General features: G+C 38.9%; 1 protein-coding gene across 22 annotated transcripts in view; it reads right to left on the bottom strand.

The window, feature by feature from the left end:
* The window catches only part of ARPP21 (cAMP regulated phosphoprotein 21), a 200,086-nt gene that overhangs the window by 99,946 nt on the left and 75,873 nt on the right, over nucleotides 1-24,267 (bottom strand). For 19 of the 22 annotated variants that reach the window (XM_063325464.1, XM_063325471.1, XM_063325463.1 and 16 more), the window contains 4 exons: nucleotides 4,556-4,723; nucleotides 2,593-2,798; nucleotides 1,706-1,747; nucleotides 694-783 (listed from right to left, as the gene is read on the bottom strand). In XM_063325464.1, coding sequence (XP_063181534.1) covers nucleotides 694-783; nucleotides 1,706-1,747; nucleotides 2,593-2,760 — 300 coding nt within the window. In that variant the 5' untranslated portion in view covers nucleotides 2,761-2,798; nucleotides 4,556-4,723. Of the gene's footprint in view, nucleotides 1-693; nucleotides 784-1,705; nucleotides 1,748-2,592; nucleotides 2,799-4,555; nucleotides 4,724-4,806; nucleotides 4,884-24,267 lie in introns of those variants that run through there. The other 3 variants (XM_063325465.1, XM_063325467.1, XM_063325473.1) reach the window with 3 other exon arrangements.

Genomic DNA, 24,267 nt, shown 5'->3' with positions numbered 1-24,267 from the left:
TGAGGTTTTTACTTTTGCTTTTTGGGGCATTTTTTGAAGTTAGCCTACAAAGACTGCCACCAGTGTTACTGTCCGAGGTGAGGGGTGCAGGGGACAGAACTCTACCAGCTGCTGGGAATACAACACTACCAGTACAGATAAACTCAAATACACGCTTTTCAATAGCAGAAAATCTACACCAAGAGTTTAGAAAATGAATGCCACTCAGTTGGAGGCATCCTTGGCTCTACCAAGGTATTTTAGAGAGCAAAAGATCTGTGTGCTTTATTTGAAGGGGGACACTTGATATGAACTGGAGTCTCAGAGGAACCAGAAACCAGAGCATATTCATAACAGTATCTGGTGCAGCCTCGAAAGAGAGCGCCTTAGAGAAAAGAGCATATATTAATATTCTTTTTGATTGTTACTATCTTTTTAAATTTTAAAATCTGAATTCTTTTGAATTCTTTTCCATTTGCTGAAATTTTCAGGGGGTCTGGAAAAAAAAGCAAACAACACCCTGTGATATAGTATAAAACTAGTATTTCAAAATAAAGTTCACGCTAAACCAGATAACTTCACAAAAACGTGTTCACTGCCGGATGTAATTTTTCCCCCAAGAAAGACGTTGTTAAATGCCCAATTAAGTAACACAATCATGCAACTGAACATGGAGGTCAACCATGCAGCTAACGGCAACGATTGCAAATGTACCTGATTATCATGAATATTCTCCGCTCCCGGGCGAGGGGATGATTCTTCACACACAGCAAGACTCCGCACGAGTTTTCCCTTAGCTCCTGACTGAATAAGAGAGAGAAAACAAAACAGAGAACACTACTACTGACCCCAAGTCACATAAGCTGCTCACATCATCGGTCCCTAAATATCCCAAGTAACTACTACCCACCCGGCCGGCAAAACTGTATCTGCCTTCGATGCGGACAGAAGAGGATTCTAAGCAACACGCCATTTGCCACACAGGGGAGGCAGTAGCTTTCTTTTTGGTTTTACTCACTTCTGCCACAGTTCACTCACTTCCACCAAAAAACGTCACAGTAACGAATAGATAATCCAGCACTGAAGGTAATTTAACATAAAGTTAAACTCAAATGTTCCTTCCGGCATTTGGTTTTGAGTTTTTTGCTTGTTTGTTTTGTGGGGTTTTTCCCCCCCCCCCTCTTCTTCTAACAGTATTATATCTAAGGAACACGGACAATAAAAGGTGCAAGTTTTTTGAATCCGCACTTGGAAAATTAAAAGAAGGTTTTGGGGATTTTTTGGTGTTCCTAGAAGGCTCCTTCCCCCTGCCCCCCTCCTTAGGGAGCTAGTCAGTCTCTGCTTCTTTATGTCAAGATTAGTCCGTTAAAATAAAATTCAAACAAGAACATTAATTACTAAAGCAAAAGGAATGAGCTTTTTCCTTCCCCAGTGGCTCACAGAAGCACACATGCTGTCTACCACAAGCACACAGGGAGCCCAGCAGCGTAAACGATGGATAAATAAAGGGGAGCTTGACACATTTTACCTAGAGGAAGTCCTCTGCCTTTGTGAAACAAGATTATGGGGAAACGGGGAGGAAAGAAAAAAAACACCCACCACCACAAACAAACCAACCCCAACCACCACACAAGTGATGAAGGCCATCATTTCAACTGCAGACAAACATTTATTGAAATTCTTTATCTTTCATGGCATGCAATTCCAAACAGAGATGGACCCTTACCTTAGATCTCTTTTTCTGCTGGTTCTGATTTGCACCTCGTTTCTGGTTACAGCAAAAAAAGAGAAGCAGTTATCACTTCAGTGGAGAACGTGCATGACAAAAGAACATTACCAATGAACAGAGAGACTAAATCACTCATAAATGATATTTTAAACAGTTGTTGACTGCAAAAACAACTTCCCCAATCCCAGTCTGGAAAGCAGGGAAAAAACAAGAATCATCTCTGCTCAGCTTTATTCGTTTTAAGAACAGGTATAAAAAAACCGACAAAAACACACTGCACAGTTTTCCGTAATCTTGAATACAATAAAAATGTAAGAAAAAGCATACTTAAGTAAACGCTCCCCCTCTCCAAATTCCTCTTAAATTGTAGTCTCCCCCTTTATTTTTATATTCGATTGAGCAAAAAGGATTAAAACCCCCTCATCCGATAAAGTCTTCTTATCAAATTACCTTCTTAGGCTTTGCATAACAACTTTTTGTTGGCAGTAACACCTACAAACCAAACCACACATTAAGTAATTATTCATTAGTATTACCTGTAAATTCATGAGATCAAGGTAGTTTTCTAAATCCCCAAAGAGGGAAAACAGTCAAGTATTTCACCAAGCTTTAACACAGACATCTAGGAATTAACTTCTCAGAAAATTTAATAACATGGACAGCAGCCTAAAGAGCTTGAAAGGTATAACAAATAAAAGCATTTATTTTATAGAGAGATAAAAGGACCCAAAAAAAAGAATTAAAAAAAAAGAGACAGTTTCAAAATTATGAAAATTAAGAGAGGAAAAATGGGGGAAGCATAGGCAATGAAAGAGATCATAGAAATGGAAAGGCAATGGCAACACATTGCTATTTAACGCACACATTCACTATTCCAGTCTTACCTGCAGCTCTGTCTTGGCATCGCTCAGCTTCTCCTCCTTCTCCTCTACTTCCGAGCTTTCAGATTTATTAAGGATACAGTTGTCCGTGTTCCCTTCGGAGATGACAGTCTCCTGCTCTTTCGCAGCTTCCTCTGCTGTCTCCTGGTTTGATTTACCTTGCTCAGACATTCTTCCAGACAGAAATTAAAATAACAAGATTTGGTGACCTGAAAGGTCAAGATATCACAACACAAACACACAAAAAAACACTAGGGGTGAATTTTGCTGTTATGGTTTGGTTTTTTTTTTTTTTTTTTTTTTTTTTTTTAAATTCTCAAGCCAGTCATTTAATTTCCTTTGTTAAACGAACCAAAATACGCAGCTCGGGAGTGGAAGGCTATGTAAGTCCCAGCTGAAGAGAGGTACTGAATCGACAATACTGGATAACAGCAGAATAGTGTCAGGTTAAACAGGCAGAGAGCTCCAATCTAAGCAGTCTTGGAGAGCAGATTTAAGGTAAGGTGCTGAGACTCCCCAGCCCCATCTCTCCCACTTCAGCCCTGGGACTGCAGAGGTGCAGGCAGGGACGGTGAGGGACTCTCTGCTACCGAGCTCAGCGGTACCAGGCAGGAAGGACCCAGTCAGAATTCCAGGTCTCTGGCATCTCAGTGCTCCCCTCCTCTTGATTTCCCCCCTACTCCCTTTTTCTTTTTTTTAAATAAAAAAAGAATAGCCAAACAAACACACAGAAATAAAAAAAAAATGTGAACACCACCACTGGTCTTAGCACTCAACCATGGGTTTTGTACATAGCAGAAGCCTATGGTGCTCACTACCATTTTAAATATCTATATATTTGAAGAGGTCATAATTCAATGTAAATATGAAATCTAAATTTATCAATAAAGCTCTCAGGGTCAACGTTTTCAGGCATCAAACTGACAGCTCCATTATTAAAATCCTAAGCCTCTTCCCAAACCCCATGTCACCCTCCAGCACTATGAAAATCCTACAGGAAGCCCTTGGCAGGTATTTCTAATGAAGATATCTTAACTGAACTGCATTTAGTCTCAGCTCACAATGGGTTGTTGTACAGAAGCTTTAAAGGCTTTTCAAAGTTAAAGCCTATTATTATTTTCTCTCTCTTTTCTCTCTCTCTCTCTCCCCTCAGCTCCCTCCTGAAGCCTCCCCCACTGATCAATTGTCAAATGAGACTCATGAATAATTTAACTTTTCTTTCCCCATCCATTTGGCTTAAGAAGCATCTTCAGGAAAAACAACTGCGGTTGAGAAAGGGAGTTAGTTCAGAAAGGGTCTTTTGCAACACCTTTCCACTTCTCAACAACGCAACGCTGCCTACTAAGCAAAACCACACTTTGCCAGGTTTCTTTTTACAGCTTGTAATTAACATTCAACAGATCTGGTATCACCTACCTTTATCTTTTTTTAAGTCATGTTTTAAGTGAAAAAAAATAAGATCTACTGAGTTTTAAAAACTTACTTCTTCCAATTTTTGCTTTCGTTTTGACACTGTAAGCAAATAAAATAATAAACGCTTTCCTACGTAATCTTCCCATTTAAGGGGGACTGTGGATTTCACAAGAAATGAAGCTACATGCTTCCTAAATCAACCAACTGGAATAAGCAGCTCAGAAATTCACTCACAGTAAGTCAACTCAAGCTTCGAGCTGTTCTCCTTCCTCCCACTGCCCTCCCCAGGAAGTCCCACGGTATTGGCCGTTCTGCAGTTACAACTGAAAGTTGAAGCGCTTTGCTAAAAATTCAAACCACGACGAATGGCAAGACCTGAAACTGGTCTGTTTAACAACCCTCAATTTGTTAAGGATTTACATCAGGAAATGCACATGCATGCACAAGTTCTTCATGGGCATACTACCCCCCGCGGCTCACCTACACGCTTACACAGTGTTCACAAAAACAATGACACTCATCGTTCACCAGCTGCACCAAAGAAGCCATTTACCTGAAAAACTGCTATAATTCCCACCGTCTTTCTAGCGTCTTCTGTTGCTCTTCGCTGGCAAAGTCCACACAAATGATCAACGACAACGTGAGTCCCATGTCCCCATTAACAGTTCAGAGTGCCAATCTCCATGTGGTCCTTCAGAGAGTTTGACGGATCATAGTCAACCTGGAAAAAGACGAAAAGTAAGTAACAACGGTCACGATCATGGTACAAGGTAAGGATGCAACAGATAGGACCAGATTTCTAACACTAATGACCAGCTTCAAGCAAATCACTTTCACAGCTTGATCCAGCTCCACCTGTCTCAAAACTGCCTGCTTCTTCTCTAATGAAGGCTAGAGCCGGCTGTTCAAGTCATAACAGCTCCTACGCAAGGAGCTAAAATTAACAATTGCATTATGCACTGAAGATTACTCATTTCAATTTTAACCTTTTTTAGTGAATTCCAGCACTTTTCATTAAAAAAAGCATATATACATATTTATATAGAAGCTCATCTGTTTGCTTCTACAGAAATCAATGAGGGTATGAGGAAAAAGGACTTGCCTGCTTTGTAACTACGGCTTCTGCTCCAATTAAAATCTCAATAGTCAAACACTATTGAAAAAAGAAGCTGGGTGGGTGCTTTTAGAAAGTGACCTGTTTTGCCAGGGTAGTGAATCTAGATATTCATTCAATAAACTGAATAAAAGTTGAAATGCTCAAGAACGGGAGGAGGAGAAAGAAGAAATCCTATTCACCGAACAACAGCCACCGGGAAAACTTTCTTTTGAGGCACTGTATGAGGAGGAAAAAGGAGATCTCCAGGTTACAGTTTGGAAGATAAACCTGAAGAACGAGTTGCCTCAGCAATGCAATTTATGCTCTTCATGAAGATCGCATTTGCCAGCTGAATAGCTGATCTGACAGAAAAGGAGCATTTTGGGATGAGTCGGACTGATTTACAAAGCCATGGCCCTGTGCCGACTGTCTTGATACAGCAGGCACCTCTTCTCAAGGCTTGCATGTGAATCACAGTTGAAGCAATTAGTGCAAATACACAAAAACAGCAAACGGGAGGAAACACGCATCATTCTACTTGGAGAAAAAAAAAAAACAAAACCAAACCACAGCAAAACTGAAAATCATCTCGCTCTAATATGAGACTCCTTGTTTCTGAGGCACATTTTAAACTGCACATGTTTGCAATTGCTGTACAGTATGTGGCAGCGCACTAGAACTCAGCACGTCAAAAGAGCTGAATTTCATGCGCCAAAAATGGAATTTAGCCTTTCACAAAAATCAAGTCCTGCTCTCTCTGGGAGCTCAAGTGCACAGAGGAGACCAGCAGGCAGCTATATAAACTACCACTACCAGCCTGCAAATTTATATACATAAAAATATTTCTTTTCCTCAAACCACTTAATAATTTGTACAGAGGAATACAAAGTAAGTCTTCCACTCGCTTTTAAGTGTTTCTTGTAGGACATTTTCAGAAATTGCACCTCATTGACAAGCACAGGATCATGATGGGAGTGGTGAAGGAACAATATGGAAAATTATGCCTAAGCACTCAAGCACATGCAAATGTATTTCATGGAGCCAATACTTAGAGAGAAGAAAGTTAATAAACCACAGACTTAAAAACTTTTAACCCTTCCATTAACGCTTTCCCTCACGCCTCCAAAAGAGAGACAGGAGAAGAAAAATAAGAAGTATCAACCAAAACCAACCACAAAGCAAAAAACCCAAGGAAATACAGTGCATTACAGTTTCACCTGGAAAACAGCCAGCCAGGATGTAGATTGCTGCAAATCGTAACCCTCCCAAACTAACTAAAAAACAGATAGCTGTATCAAAATCAGGACACACAAAAAAATAATTTCAAGATTCTTCAGTATTACCGTGTGTCACGGATTAACTATTCTTAAGACAAACAGAGCAAAACAAAAACCAGACAATAAACCAACCAAAGAAAGGGTATCGTATCCAGCAAGCGAAGAGATCTGCCAAGACTCCAATAAACAGCATTTCTGGTCTTGTGCCACAGATGCTCAACATAATCTTATCACGCTTTACCAAAGACATATTTCTTCATAAACTGAGTTCCCTATATTGTTACATTTAAGATCGGATGCCAACATCATTTTTCATTGGCAATATACAAGACGACCATAGAATCTTAAATTAAAACAACAAAAAAACCCCCATAAATTTCCCCAAGAAAACATAAGCAAGTGGAAAATAAGCTTACAGTGTGCAGCTACCATTTTTCAAACCCACAATGACAACGTTTCTTGGGATGGTTCTTTTTAAAAATGCTTCATAGTTATCTTCTGAGGGAAAAAAAAAAATGGCAGGAAGAACTGAGACATATAGCAGTCACAACCGAGTGCTTCACCTTCCTCAATATAAATTTCCTCCTCCTCCATTAGGCAATTTACAAGTCATGACTAATCATTTACATACTACAATACGTAAAATACACTTCTGGTTGTTTGGGTGGGTTTTCAAAAGGACTCAGATTTCTATAAAATGCTTCAGGGGGAGTATAAATAGCAAAGAGGAATCAGTCAGAAAATAGCCATTAAGAGTAAGACATTCTGACTGAAAATACGTCTCGGTTTCTCGCGCGTTTCCAGGATATCTGGTTATTCAGTGATGAATTCACTTTTTACTATTCTCAGTCCTGCAGTGACAGCACCGCTATGGAAAAACATACTGGATTATTCTCTTTCTCACACATCAACAGAAATGTCAGCGATGATTTGACTGTCAAAACCTTCAGTACCGAAGTGACGCAAAAGGCTGAACAAATGCACTTGTGTTTTTGATCCTCAGGTAGAAACTGCAAAGCTTGTTGCTAGGCAAAAGCCACCTTCTTTATTTGCAAGTGAGCAAAATTTCATAGGGGTGTGGGATCTTAGAAGCGGTCTACAAGAGCTTGCGGAAAAATGTCACACTAACTCCTTAAAGCAACTCAAGTATTGCACACTGCAATGCAACAGAAAATACAGGTGCCCACCAAGCCATTTGTAGAACCATTTTAATGGAAATATAATCTGTTTGTACAGAATTTATAAGCACCAGGTGATCAGTATACAGTGTGGGATGTAAATGCTGTGGTTTTTTCTTAAACTGCTTTCTTTATTCACAGGATTTTAACTTTAGAAGCCGAGGGTACTACTGAGCTTAAGCAGCTACTGCCAGTGCTCAAAGAGAAAGGGATGGAAGGTGCGAATGGTCACATACGTTCGTATAACACATACCACGCAGATTCTAAGAAAAGTCTGTGGGAAGGAATACACTTAATTTAATGCAAGAGTTTAAAAACTATCCCCAGAAGAAGAGCTGTCAAAAAAAGCACAGAACAGAAAAATGAGCAAAGACATCAGAAAGCCCTCCTCAATGAACACCTGATAGCTGACCATCAACTGAAATTAAACAGAGAGACATCTGACAAAACCCTAAGAGCCCACCACAGAAGAGTAAGCCCTTTACGTATTATGCATCAGGAAATGTTTTGACGGTCTCAAAGGTATCACATACTGGAGCAGGAATTTTGAGATCCTGATGCTCCAGTGAGTATCAACATGTCCTCTCTCAGAAGAGAAGATGAGCAGCCAAACAGCATACTCTTAACCGAGAGCAGGCAGCAGCAGTCAGGACTAAACCCTGCCAGGGTAAATCCCAAGGTGTTTTTTTCCAAATAAAGCTGCTAAGCATAGAGGTAAAATCATTTGAGTCTGAACAGCTCCTGTAACTAAAAATTGGCTGATTGTCAACATCAGGATCCTTCTCATCCCATAGTGATGAATGGCTTGCAGGTACAAGCCCGCGAGCTGAAAGCGGAGATGTCAGTCATGACTTCCACTACGTGATATATACCTTACCGCTTTGACTCATTATTGCTAACTAACTCATCAGATTCCTGGAAACCACTAGAAACAGTCTGTGGCATTATGTTAAGATTATCAGTACATACAGCCCTCAATGTTGCCAAACTCTCATGGCTTAAAGCACGTGCTTCCTGTTATTTAACATTTACTTAAAAACTCCCATTCCTACCATCAAGCAAATCTATGAAAATCTCAGGTTTCACACTGAAAACCAAGAACTTCAGCTCCCTGTGGTGGCTTCGAAGAAAATCTTCTGGATATGAAACCTATTATACCCAAAAAAAGCCCCCCAAAACTACCAAACCTCAAAAAACTACCGGCCCACCACCAAACCCCAAAAAGGCAAGTAAATCCTAAAAGTTTTAGTTTGAAGACACCGCTACTCGGTTGTCAGCCCTAGTCACCAGGACCTACATCATTAGGCTGGGTACTCTGTGCTCCTTCTCACTGTTTTCACACCTTACCCACAGAAATACACACAGGCAGCTGGATGTCCAGTTTGCTGCTGCATATTATCATAGCAGGATAATAATCCACGCCAGCTCTCACACCAAAATGCTTTAGTATGAAAAATAAATTTAAAAATAACATAAAAATCAAGGCTGTGAAATATGTAGAATCCTACAAGTTCACTGGTTGTTAAAAGACTGAAGACTAACCCTCAAAAAACAAGGGCAAATAATACTTTTAAAGGAAACATTTGAAGCCTGATTTTATCTCCAACCTCCTCTTGTGTTCGCTTTGTCCCCTCTTCATCATTGCTACAGAAACAGATAGAGTGATTGCCTACATTTTCTGCTCCTACGTGCCACAGACCTCTTCAGGTAAAAGGTTATTTAGACTCATTTACTGTTGGCACTTTAATAAAGACTGTCAGCAAATGCAATTTTTTTTCCCCAGGAGTTACAGAAACATGAGCATCTGTGTACAAGCAAGAACACAGAGGCCACTGACCCACCTTACGCAGACCAGCAAACAACCGTCAGTGGGAACAGTGGGCAAATTTGATGAAAACAGAGCAGATTGAAATATACTGGATCAGGCTTCAGATCCTACGCAATGACCAGTTGCCTTTTAAAAGAGGCAACTAGATGATACGAGGAGCAGCATCCCAGCTAAAGCCTCTATCTTGGAATTGCACTGGCTTTCCCCCCAACCTGCATGTGAAATCCAGTATTTACAAATTACAGCAAGGACAAAAACAGTCTAACAACAACAACAAAAAAAACCCTCCAACAAACAACTTAGAAACAAAGCAATTCTTTGTGGTTTACACTTGATTCCTCTTTTTCAAAAGGATCCTCTTGCTCCTAACAGATTGCCACCAATATTTTCCACTTTAATCCCCTGTCAGAAGACCTCATGTCAATGTCATCATCTTCAGCCAAGTAATAATGATGATGTTCCCTCTAGCTTGTTATATTTCTGCAAAGCTAGAAGCTTTACCCGGGAAAATAAACATAGATGGCCCATAGGGAGAGCCTGTTTTGTTTTAATACTTAAGAAAAGGCTCAAAAAAAAAATGCTCTTTTATCTGTCACAATGACCATTTGAAGTCTTACAGGATCAGCATGAAAAGATATGAGGCTTTGAGTGATCTGGCTAATAAATGTCAATCACGCAAGTTTACCCGGAACAGAGTAACACCCAAACTTTTAACAAGCTAATCCGATGTACAAATCGGCACCCTTGGAATGAGTTGCTTGCTTTCGCCCAGCCTTCAAAACAGCCTTGCGCATTTCAAACACCTAATGCCGATTTGTGTCTCATTCCCAGGCACAAGCCTGACAAATTTCCCTAAAATCAAAGTCATTAAAATCAGTGGTTTGACTGTTAGGTGGTGCAAAACAGCACAGCTCCTGTGAGTCCAAACAGAGACACAGTGGTTCCCAGCCATCCTTTCAATGCACAGAAGTCGTTTTCCTCAAATCCTGTAATGAAAACAATAGCCAACACAGGAAAATACACAATTCAAAGGGAAATGGGGACTGAAACTCATTTTCCCAGATAATCAGGCCTATTTCTCAGCTATCAAAAATAACCGTATCATGAAGTCCTCTTTAGAGACTGATAGCTTTACTTTAAGATTAGAGGGGGTCTGGGGAGGATGCTCTAGTAATCTTACTGTAAGGACATTCAAGAACCTCACTGCCTTGCCACGACACCTTCTCCATTACCCCACTGTATACGTCAAATACTTTGTACATTTTTCTTCCTGTGCCAATAGTTTTTCTTTATTTTAAATAGCTTTCCCAATTTCTCAATATTCTCCCCATGGGAAAATAACTGCATGCCATTTCATTATTTCCTGTTAGTTTTAAAGAAGCCGACTCCCTTTAATCGCTGGCTAAACAGGTGTACGCTATTTCCATTACTATCTACATCTAGTCTAATTTTTATCAATTGATGGTCTGCTTCAACATTTCCTTACATCTCTCTCATGCTCTTCCTCCACCAGGACTGCACTCTGTGCCTACAGACGTTCTCCCACCCATTGATGCCCAGCGGTCAACACATCATGGATTTACATCATGGTAAATGCACGGAGCTCTGTTTTCGCAACCACTAAAACCAGTTTAAAGACAGCGAAATATCATAAGGATATCCCAGAAGGAATACTGTCATTTCAGCATGGAACACTGATCAACAACACTGCATAAATGAGCCTGGGCTGCCCACTGAGGGGTCTCCACTGCGCTGAGGGCAGCCAGAGCTACTGCAGAGCCTGGGAGCCGTCACAGACTGAAGTGGTGGGACTGCAGGCATCCAGCACAGTCTAGGTGAGAAAGTTCAAGCCATTTGTGGTACGCCATGATACGCTGTTATACATAACGAAATGTGAAATAATATATAGTTTCCATTCATTTTAATTTGAACTATATAAATATTAGTTTAATGCAGGAGTTCTTGAAACATTTTTTGTTTCTCTAAGTCAAGCTATCCCCTCTCTTCCTTCCTTCAGTGCCTTCTCATTGACATTTCTATCCTCTCAGGTAACACGGATTAAGTCCATTTTGCTTTACGCACAGGAACTATAAGCTCAATTTAACCTATTTCTTTACTCAGTTCCTCCTACAGCTTAAGGACTTTACTAGAAAACCCGAGCACCACAAGGCTACATTTTGAAGGATACACCCCTTTGCAGAATTGGGTCTATGCAGACTGCAGGTAATAAACGAGTGCTCAGCCGAGCCATTGTGCCTCATCCGTTAATAACCAACTGTGCCAAACACAAACCAGTTGAGTTCAAGGAGGAAAAAAAAACCAACCCAAACCTAAACTAAACAAAGAAAACAGTTTTGTACACTACTAACAAGTCTTTGCACAAAACATTCTGGGCAGCTTCTCCCAAAGGAAAAATTTTATTAATTTTTTTTTTTTTAAAATGCACAATGCTCAGGACATGGATGACCCATAACTTACGACCAATTGCTTTACACTTCTTCCAACATCACCAGTGGATGGAGGCATAACCACAACCAAAATACAGCAGGAATGGACCAAGTATCACCGAGTCTCACATATGCTTTTCCTGATTTTTCCCTTTCCTAATGTATATAATGGCCCCTATATTTCATCCCGCCATTTATTGACAAATTAGGTGCATTTTCAATAGCACTAGCTTAATTGGCAAACCCAGAAAGAAAATAATTGCTAACAGCAAAGCAGCATTATGCTGATGAAACAGACCTGCGCTTAACCACTAGAATTGCCTTAGCGGACAAACACCGACTGCAAAACAGCAAAAAGCTTCCACACCAGAACTGAAAGAACAAAACAAAACAAAACATTATTTCCCCAAAAAAGTCTCTTTTGATTACTGGAATTAAACATAGTAGGAAAAATTCCTATTTTTCCCAATATCATTTTCTGAAACAAAAATAGCCTGCAGCTGAAGAAAAAATTTTCTTTCTGGAACAAAAAAAACAAAACAAAACACAAACCAATGCAATCCATAAATCTGCGTAAGGTTTAAAAAAAAACAAACCAACAAAATAAACCCCACCATACATTATATTTCCCCACCCATTTAAATTTGCTGCTTGGAAACTACGCAAATGTACTCTCCATATTCAAAGACAATTGCTATCAAGCTTGTTTTAATCCAGAGTAAATTTTCCAAGCTCATATTCCAACCAATTTGTAGTTACAGCTCAAGTCCTTTCTATCAAAGGCAACAAAGACTAGACCCTTTGAGAGTTCCCAATACAAGATTATTATTTGAATATATTATTTTATTTATTTATCTTTATCTGTGCTTATCAGAAAATATGTTGGAATACAAAAGCTTAGCCAATGGCTTCTTTTGGATATTAATAGACTTAGGAGAGCAACATCCAGTGAGAACATAGACAAAGGCTCATCAGTTAAGCTTGTTTTGCTAGACACCACAATTCTGCCTAAAATCTTGCAAGAGGTACAGGTAAGATTTTGGCAATTTTCAACCAAATCTGGAGATGCTCCTTGTTTTTAACTTTGAATCTCCTGAGAATGACTGCTTTTTCTTGTTAGATGCACATCCCCCTGTTTTCTCATTGTTTGAGGCACTTCTGAACAAAATTAAGGCAGAGGCATTATCTTACTGGCCTAATATTACGAACACACATAACAGATATAAATATTTATATATACATATATATATATATAAATTGTACATTTTATGTATTTAATTTATATATCTCTACATTTTAATATATGCATATTTGTATTTTAGGTAAACATATTAATCCCATTTCGTTGGTCGCATTTTGGCTGGTCTCAGGCAATGCAGTTAAGTAGTAAATACCGCACATTACAAAAAGAAGCCTTAAGTATGCTATACATTGTATTCAGCACTCCATATTGCCATGGTTTCAAAGGAGAGTAAAGAAAAATGCCAATTCTATGCGTAAATTAGAAGTTGAAGTGCCTAATGATTCAATACATGTTATAAAAGCCAATGAAACCATTACACATTTCTGTGCAATACTCCAAGCACTTAAGTGCCAGGTATCCTCAGCTTGTAGAAATAACAGCTCACTTGTAGAAATAACAAAGAAGTCAACATTTACATCTTTTGTCAATTCCCTTGCCATCTCTAAAAAGAGAGATTCTGCTCCTATGTCAAAACCTGTTTTAAGATACGTACTGATACACATCACATTTCCTCATTAGCAGCATCAGTACTAGAAATTGCAATCAACTCCTGAAGAAAGGAACAAAAAAAAAAAATCCAACTATATAACACCAATCAGGTATTTCATACTGTCACCCTAACGGCCAGCGAGAGGAAGAAATCCTCTTCAAAAGCAGTTACAATAGTCAAGGAAGAAAAGGCAGAAACCCAGGTTTACAGAACTGGCAGTGCCAGCTCACAGATTTGTAGCTTTGGCTTCTGAAAATACCTTGCCAGAAACCCTGTGGTTTCTGCATTATGTTGGCCTTTTCCAGTGGGTAATTCCAGGCTCCATGTGATACTGTGAACAAAAGAAAAAGGCAGAAAAAGTGTTTCTATGTCTGTTTGTGTTTTTCAGGAAAGAAATTATGACACACGTATCAGAGCGAGCTAAGCAGTTTCGTTAGAAATGTAATTGGCCACTCCACATATGCCTAGCCAGAAAGCTCCATGACACATGAACTAATAAAAGAGAGAAATGAAGACACAGCAGAAATCAAATATTCTAGCCATTGTCTCTAAGGAATATGTCCTATTAAATTTAAACTAGAAAAAAAATATATATATTTAATCGAAAGGGATATTCAAAAAGCAATCAGAAAAACAGTGCGGGGTTTTTTGAGTATTTTAAATCTTGTTATACAGATTGAAGTCTCCACAAGTTCAAATATGATTTTAAGAAAACTTCTGTAATATCCAAAATTGTGTTTACCTGCTGTGAAACAATCTGTCTTACTTGGCACTGGAAACCACTAACTACATCAATGATCTAAAAATACTGAGTTTTAAATTACAGGAGAGAAATGCGGGACTTAAGTTCTATAGCCTATAATATATTTGATTTCCATTGCAGAATGGTCATATCATCACATTTTTTCATTGCTGTGCTCAGTAGCAGAGAGTAAACAAAAACACGATTATAAAGCACAACACTGAAACGGCAGAGGAGAATATATTTTATGAAATCTGAAGAAGAAAAATGGAGGTGGTGGGACTTCACTGACTATGACAAATTGATATATATCAAGGACAGCTCTATGCTACAAATCCTTTAAAGCGCAGATGTATTTCCAGGCTCGGGTCCCAGCCTGGACGTTAAACAAGACCCATTAAGTGTAATAGTCTTTGGAAAAACAAAAGGCTTTCACATAAATATTCAAGAAGGTACCTCTAAGACTTCAGCATTTAATGAGTACTTTGGAACTTCACTTGCCCTAAATTCCTTAACTGAACTTTCATATTGACTAGTTATGAGCATCTTGGTGGTATTCAGCCACATAATACAGTGATATTTATTTTCTCTCCTCTAAACATTTTTAAAAGCCCACCTGTGAATGAAGTATTTTTTACCTATTTAACCATATTTTGAGTCTAGGCTGACCTTCCCCTTGCAAGAATTGAAACCATCATCTTGTGTAAAACACAAAATCTGTTTGGTCATTACTTCTTAATATGTAACGCTGTGCTATTTGAGCCTCAGGATTTATTTTGATTCCTTCAAGAATTTTCAAAGGCTGACGAAACACGATGTAACTATGAGAAAGGGCGAATTAATAACCACTCCTGTCACTGTTAAGTCCAGTTCTGAGGAACTGCGACCCTTCTTGCAAATCACCCTTCCTAAGGAAAAAGACCTTAGCCTTCGCATGTTTTATTGTAACACGTCAAAATGCAATGGCAAGAATTTATGCCCTTGTCTTTTCTTCTGACATTAAAAATTATCTGCCTGAGAACCTTCTGCAAAAGACAAGAAAAGAAGTGACACCAGCTTATTGTATATGTTTTGCTTAATTTATGACATATTCTATAGCAAAACAAATCTTCTGACTGAATATTGCTTAAAAACCTGTACCTACTGTACAATTTGAAACAGGAAGAGGGAAAGAGGAGAGAATTGCGGTTTCACACAGAAGAACAAAGCAAAGGAACCGTTCCACAAACGATATTGTAAGTGTTACAATATCACAAAAAAACACACAAAACGATTATGAAATCTGGGTTATAAGCATTAATTAAAAAAACAAACCAACCAACCACAAAATCCTAGTAATTACGCTCCATTTCAAAATGTGGTTAAAACACCCAGGGACCTGTTATCTATAGGTGTCAACTCTAAGCAAGCTTACAGATATTCCAAGTTTTAGCAGATATCAGCAGGAGCAAGTATAAACAGCCACACACTAGCGACTGTGCTGGAGAGTCACGGGACTTTCAATAATGCGTGACTCCAAACAAATTCGTAGGGTCGAGCGAAATCTTTCACCTCATTATAGAAATGAAAAAACCCCAGTCTAAAATAACAAAACTTCTCTTACCGTAAGAAATTTATCTTTGTAACTAACTGAGTAATCACCTGACAGCATTACAGTTATGGTAATATCTTAAAACACACTTAAGGGAGGACTCAAAAAAATAATTTTATAACGAAATATATTGGAAATTAGCTTCAGCTGTCTTAGAGAGTGTACGTGTTTCCCAAAATACTTCAAGTAAAAAAGAGTTGTATCTCTGAGGAATGTCTATTCTCCTTAAAATTCAGAAATCATACTGACATTCTGGGAAGCCTTTTTGCTCAACAGGACTGACCGGGCTGCAGGTTTTGGTTTTTTTTTCCCTTTTGCCCCTGCCCAGGTTTCTGTGTTGCATAGGTCATTTGTGACAGGTCTTACAGATGAGCATTGGCTTTTACAGACATGTACAATATACACACACCAACCTGACAAGTTTCCTTTTCTTCCCCTAAAGGTGCAAAACAAAAAAATTCATAAAACTATTGCACACCTCAAAATATAAAGTATCTAGCAGTAAATTCAGTGCTGTAACTTACTTTTAAGTAGGTCCACAGCTGCCGTGAGCCAGAGAAGTTGTGGGCAGAGTATAGGTTGTCCTCTAAATATCTAAGTAACTTATCTTAAGGAAATTTCCGCAATTGGGAAAGGATCAAGAACAGGCCCATCAGAAGCTCATGTAACAGCACCACATAGTCTCCTGCATTAATGGCTCAACTAAATACCACCAGCAAAACTAGGTTTGTTTTGAGTTGAGAATCATGCCAGAAAAGCCCTGATCCTCAGAAACTCCTAAATACGTGGAGATCCGAACCCACCTCATGCCTATGATCTCAGCAAGTGTTGTTACATGTAAGGGATGCTTTTTCCATCAGAGAACAACTAAATAGACAAAACCCCAAGAAGAGTAGTTAGTATTTCTCTCTTCTTTCTACTCCTCTTCTGAATCGTGGTTCTCCTGATGGGAGCTATTGAGTTAGACAGCCAGCTCATGGAAAACAAACATACAAGTTTGGATCTCCCTGCTAGCACATGACCACAAAAATATTTGGTTTTATTAACAGCCAATCTCATCTTGACCCATAAGCAAGGAGTCTTGAAGTTGTGGCTGTCAGAGCTACTGTTTCACAGTACATCTTCCAAAACCAATGCAAGATTATCAGCAGCTGCAAAGATAACACCTCTGCAACCAGGAAAAGCTGTAGTGGCTTTTCAAATATTTCAGATAATGCCATGATTTTTAAGTCTAATTTGTCATTTTAACTAGAATTAGAAAATGAAATGGACTGCATCCCATTTGATGTGGGAAAAACTTTTTAGTCTGTGTTTATCCAGCATCCTCTGCATTAAATTTTGACAGGAGCAGCTTGGAGCTACCATAATACAGGAAATAAGTCCACCAGCCAATATGAGCAAGAATCTGGTATGTATGTTTAGGGACAAAACCAAATCTCTGTTAAAACTGTAAAAGTCCTATCAGTGTTCTGTTAATCAATGTTAAACTGCGGTTTCTCAAAATGTAGGACAATAAAGACTTTTAAACATTCATTAACCTCCAAGGAAAGTTGGACACCAAAACATCGCAGACCCTTATGAAAATTCCAGCTTCTTATCATAATAAGATACAACTAAACAGGATTTCTGCACTCCAACTCCAATTACGTAAATTAAACAAAATCATTGTAAATGCAACACCCTGCTGTTGATTACAAACTACCCTGCTGCTCCATAGAAACTCTGCTTGATTTCAATGGGAGTCATAAGAGGAGGATGATGGTAGAAAGCCTGAAGCACGACAGTAAGGCTGACACTGAAAATGGAGCTGTCTTCTTCAAAGGAGCAGAAACAATCAGACCCTTGCACGACCAGTTTCAGGTCAATCTTCCTGGCTCTGCAAGTTTCATACGAAAGCCTTCATTTTGTTGACAGCTAAAACGTTCAAACATCAGAACCAAATCAAACAGGATAAAGGACAGATGAGACTGGAAGTAGGCTAGAGGGAGATGACAACAGCCCGCAAGTCCCACCACTGAGACCGAGGACAGACCAATGCTTGCTATGCTGCCATGGCAGCTTGGTGATGTTACCTTCAGCTATCACTGCGAGTTTACATCCTCCCAGTTTTCAGGGTTTTAGTAACCCTCTAACATCTACAGGGTGTAGCCTTGGCATAGGAACCAAAGGCTGGCTAGATTCCAAAATGATACGACACTTACCAGTCAGCAGAATAGAAACGTAATTAAAGTATCCCTTTACGTGTATCTGTAAGCCAAGAAAGTAGTATTTCAATCTGTTTTCCTAAAAACATTTATCAGAGATCATTTGGAACTTACTGAGACGTAAAGTGGCCGTAATGGGAGCTCACTGTTTTACACTTGTCATTTCACTGCATGCTGTTATTTATTTCTTCTTGTACCAGTTTTCACTGCAAAAGCATTACATGAAGGAGAAGGACCGGTTGCTATGCAGAGTTCACAGAGATGCCAAGATGGCATTCATGACCTGATTTTTATCACCAGTGGGCAAAGAAAAAAATTTACATGCAAAAGGAAAAAATACATTAATGTTACATTTCAAAAGAGATTTTAAAAACACAGAAGTCAAGATTTTCAAAGTGATGGCTCCCACAGCATGCATAATGTGTTATAAGGAATATTCTGTATTGCTATATTCTATGTTTTATGACTTAATACATATGTGCAATTTAGCCTAGTTATGATTGTCGTGGGAACCACAAGCAGCCATCCTGACAATTTCATTCTCAACTGCAATGTAGTACTAATGGAGTTTTAGTACTTAATCTCCTTGTTTATTTCAAAAACGAGTGAGGAAAAGAAATGAAAAGACACAGAGAAATAGGACAAGAAAAAGGAGGTGGAATATTGCCATTTCTGTGTGTTCCGATTATTTTAGTCCACAGTGAACTTGGTATTTAAAAAGAGCTGAGAGCACCAAGTATTAGGAAAACCAGTACTCACACTAATACACCTTTAAAACACCACGCAGGCAAATCCTCTATCCATTTTATACATTACTTTCCAATGGCACATTAACACCAACCCAGTCAGATCCCCTGTATCATGTTCCCAGTTACAATGCAGCCAGCCAAGAAAAGACCTATGTCTCTCAGTCAAGTTAAAGACCTTACATTTCCCACTAAGAGGTGATAGTAAGATCTTCTCTGGCCGAAGGGAAATTCTTCAGTCTACAATAATATGATAGCAAAATTAATACTAAGTGACAATGAGTTCCGAAGATGGACAAATTCAATCTAAAAGGAAGCAATGTTCCCTCTTTCCTTATCCCCAGGAGACAGACACAAGGTCTATGGCCTAACCCATCTTCATGAGTCATATGAAAAGACATTATCTCGTAATTCTTACGACATTTGCTGCCATACCTTGTGTATTCAGTCTGCATGTTTATTACTTTCACATCTGCTTTTCATCTTCTCAGTATAGACAAAGCCTGTGAGACTGCACAATAGTTAAATCAGTGGGACCCGACCAACCCTTTAAGTACTGCTACTACAATTCTGAATACTAATCGTTACCATTTCTAGCTTTAGAGATCATTCTCAAAAAAAAAACAACAAACAAACCACCAAAACACTACCATCTCTTGCTCAAACACCTTTGCCTTTATATTTAGTTTTTGCAGCTTGTCCCCCGACGCTGAGTTTTCCACCCACATACACAAGCAGCAATTATTAAAGAGAGGAAAGTTCTAGCCACTGGAAGTTTTCCCTTGTCTGTCTTCTACAAAAAAAAACCCCATACTATTGTCCTCTGAAACCTCAAATTTCAAAGCCACAAAAGGCTAAGAAAGACCTCATTTTCTTTCAGAAGTGTCTTTGAAGAACAAGGAATAGAGAGGGAGTTTACTGCTCTTTTTCATTTTCTTTCTTCATCGGACTTTTCCCCATCCTTATCTGCATCGTTACCATCTTCAATGCAGACAAGTTTCAGCCTGCCTCCAGTCTAACTGGAGATCTAAGAATAAAAGGTCTGAAGCTCTTCATGTTTGCATATGACTTTAGCCAAAGACAGGTGCAAAGGCTGCCAAACATAACTGCTGGCATGTTAATTTGTGCCTGATGTTGCATTTTTCATTATTCAACCAAAGGTTAGAATCTGACAGATTAACGGTCTCCTAAAAGATATTATCTGATAGAACTGCCCAAATTTCAACTGTCAGGTTCAACAAAGGGTCTTTCTCCTTTCTTGGAAACCTTCATTCTGGGAAACATTTAGACCTCATGAAATCAAAATACCAAGGCACAGACAGAGTAGAAGAATACTCAGACAGACTAATGAGCCTCCAGCATCCCTACCAATTGCTTGACTGAGAATGAAACGAGAAGGCAGGACTCAGAGTGCTAAGTAAATGAAACCTGTTCTAGTCATACTAGTTTACCGAAACCAATGTTTCTCAAACATTCTTGCTCTGACCCATAAAACTTCTACTCTTAGAAAACCAACATGTCCCAAAATATTTACCTACCTATCCACAAACAACTATGGAATCAAGCTTCTTTCACGGAAAGTGGCTTGCCACCAGTTTCATAAAAATCAAAGGACTGCCATAGCAGAAGAAAGGCAATGCTAGATCTTCTCAATGATGTTTTTAAAACCAACAGCGAAGGAGAAGCCCAACACTTGTAAATACTCTGTCTACCCTGTGTAATTCTGATCCATGCTGCTAAAAGCTGATAAAACCAGAGTGCCATGATGAGACGTTTTCGTGCTTATCAGGATTGGCACAATTCTTGGCTATCTTGTCTTGTACTCAAAAATCTTGCATCTCTCCCGTTCTGGCTACAATCAGAGCATCGCAAGAATGTTATTGTTCTGGAGGCTCTGACATATAGTCATTTTCATACTTAGGACAGCCTAAGAAGTGAAGTACCTGGCCTTTCAGAACATTGCACATGCGTAAGTGGGACACGTTAGTTTTCAATTTACATGGCTGCCTACAAATACTCTTGTCATCTTACTATATATAGAACTAACGTTATTGACAAGAATATTGGGCAGTATTAAAAAACAAACCAGGGAAGTAAAACCAAAGTAAAACAAGATTTTCAAATGTCGTGTTAGTCCTGTAACTTTCCACAAATTAATTAACTAAGTTTAGGTTCATCAATATCATAATAAAGTTAGGAATTTGAAGATATACATTCATTGGGAAATGATTTCTCGCTCACTGTTAAGGAAGAACGGGACTTACCTTCATGAAAAAAACCCTGATGCTACAAACGCATCTGCTTCCCATGCTCTGTTTGGCTGCATGAACATGGAGCTCTGCCTCTGTTTCTCCATCTGCCTCGCACCTATGCCTGTTCAATGCAAAGGACCCTTTTTTCAATATGTGGAACTAAAAAGGGAAGAGTTTAATAAGGCTTGTATCTTGACTGTAAACTCTGGACACAACTGCAAAATATAACTCTTACAGATATTCAATTAGGGAGGCCAGAATCAGTCTTTTAAAACAATTTGTAAGACTTTTCTCCTCCTCACAGGGCTTCTCAGTACAAAAAATTCTGAAACAGGAAGTCTCAAGACAGGAATAATTAAGAGGCGTTTCCCATATTTTTGGTGGGTACCATCACTGGCATCGTAACAACTAATAGGCTGCTCCCTGGAGAAGGACAAAACATATGGCTGTCCAAGTATCGTTCATAGAGCATTGTAAAATGGCTTGCATACCGCTGTAGTGCACACACTACTAGAACTCCTCTAGAGGATATTCTTTCCCTTTCCTTCATTATCAGATACCTTATTATTATCCTCCATACTGGAAAAAAAAAATATAAAGAGCTCTCAAGCGTTTAACTTCTGGACAGTCACTTTATTTGGGTTGCCAAGGGTTCGAATGCAACAGGAGAAACCTGTTTCAATTTCAGTGGAAGTAATTTTCTCAATATGCGAACATTTAATATCTCGTAACAATGGATTCAAGTATCAGACTGCACTGACTCCTTGCCACAGCAGAATTAGCAGTATTTCAGCTGAAGTTGTGATTGGCAAAGCTACTGTTCCAGCCCTCCCACACCACAGTCCTGTGTGGCTGCTGGCTGTAATTCCACCCACGTATTATATACACCCTATTAGGGGCCTTGAGATCACCTTACCTTCTTCTATACTGAAAATACTCTGCCGCCTTCTACTGAAATCAAAGCTCTTCTCATTTAAGTCCAAACGTTAAACCTGACAAAACTAACCAAAATATAACACAGCGTTTGAACAACTTTTTCAAATTCTCTGAAAGTAATAATGTCTGCATAATTTCCTTTTACATCCACTTATCCGTTTTTATAAACCCTTACGAAAAAGGCTTGTTGACTTAGTAGGTTAAATATTTATATCAATCCAAGTATGTGAATCAGTACTGTACAAAAACAAATTTCATGTACCTAGTTGGAATCTCTGGCAATTCAGATGGGGGGAAAATAGAGAGAAAACAACAAAAGAAAAGAATTGCATAGTAATATAGAGCCCGAGGTCTGAAGGGATAATTTAAGTACATTAAATTTATTTCTGTTTCAAGAGACACAACATAAAACTTCTTTCAATGGTCTTTAGTTCCTCTGCCAAGCACTTCTCTGAGTATGTTCCAAACTCAAAATTACCTCCCAGGAGAGTATCTCAGGTTGGAGCTTTCTTTCCTTGTTTCTGGGTTTGCTCCTATATTATAGATTATTGGTTCCAGATGTGAACTGGGGATGGTAAAAAGCCTTACAACTACCACATTTTTGTTTTCTTGGTCCTTTAGGAGATTCTATAGGAATTGAAGGGAGTCAATTTGCTTTTCATCTATGGACTGTCTCTTGAGAAAGTACCATAAAACTTACAGACCTCTTTCCCTCCCGCAACAAATCCTTGTGGACACTTCTTACTGCCCCAGTTCGGTGAAATCACCAAATATTTATGTGATACTTCACAGCCTTTGACTATCTTCAGAAAATAAAGAAACAAAAGAACATGATTAGCCCCTCCCCCCCCCCTTTTTTTTAAATGAAGTGATATTACAATTGTTTTCTTTTTTTGGCAATGACCATATTACACATGAATGTAACTGATGTGTACATGTGATTTTTAAGAAGCAGAAATGCCATTAGTTAACTTGATTAAACTGAACCTAATCATTTTTGTTCCTTCCTTCTATCTCAGCTCCATTTTACTGCTCATGACCACAATGAATGCAAAACTTGAGTCACAGTGAAGTACAGCTGAGCACTGCCTATACATATGCGTGTATATATACAAGGAATCTGGGCACAAGCAAAACATGTCACTGAACGATGACTGCGGTCATATCTATTGTCACATGGTTCTGTGGAAGCTAATGTCAGCTGAGCGTCATCCTACTGGGGACAAATGGGTAGTGGCGTCCTGTAACCACTGACACACACGTAGTTTAACACTAAAACATTCACAACTGTTTTAGCAGATCAGACCCAAGGTTTTTGCAGCATTAAATCCTGAAGAAATACACATGCAGACTAAACAGTGACATACATGAAACACAATTTATGCTTCTGACTCACTCTATGTATAAATTTACTGAATGCAAGGGTACTTTTAATTGCTGAGACAATGGATATATGTTCTCATCAGAAAACCAACACAACAGTCTGTAACTCAATCTGTACTTCCCCACAGTAGGAAAACATTGTCTTTCAGCTGTACTGGCTGATATAAAAGGTTTTATCAGGCAATCTTACCTTTCAAATAGCAAATTAATGCTAAATACATTAATGTTTTACTGCTGCCGCTAGGCTTATTTTATTACCGAGTCTGGCTTTGGGCTTTATGCCTCCAGCCATCTGGTTTTTGCAAAATTTAAAATGCATTACATATTTTTGACAACATAAGAAACTACTAAAGAAGCAAACAAAGAACTCCGTACAAAGAGGGAAGCTGCTCTTGCACAGACAGGGAAGGCAGAACAGACGTAAGGGTGCTCACAGAGGTGTGCAAAATGGGTAATCTAATGATATCAGAAATACCAGAAAATTCAAAGGAACTCTAGGTTAGAGAAACAGTCTGTTGCAAATAACAAAAGAGAAAAACTGGCTGGAGCTAGCTGCAGCAAGCAGAAAACTGTAAAATTTCCAGTAGTAAGAGAAAACTTGGAGACCAGGAGAGGCACAAAGCTCCAGGGCAGCTGGAAAAGAAAAAGAATAACTCCTGTTTTAAATTAAACCCTTCTTTTATGTTGAGAACAAAACTGGAAAAGCAATTAACATACTTGTCCCAGCCACTCATCTATGGCTGGTACCTCCTTGGATAAGCAGGGAACCAGGCGATGCACAGAGGAGGGCACCTACTGCACAGCAGTCAAAATTAATCCTTAAAACGAGCCTACAACAGCACTGAAAGGACT

This window comes from Chroicocephalus ridibundus, chromosome 2 (genome assembly GCF_963924245.1).
Source record: "Chroicocephalus ridibundus chromosome 2, bChrRid1.1, whole genome shotgun sequence".
Lineage (NCBI taxonomy): Eukaryota > Metazoa > Chordata > Aves > Charadriiformes > Laridae > Chroicocephalus > Chroicocephalus ridibundus.
The sequence above is the reverse complement of the archived record's forward strand: the minus strand, read 5'-3'. Positions and strand labels throughout refer to the sequence as shown.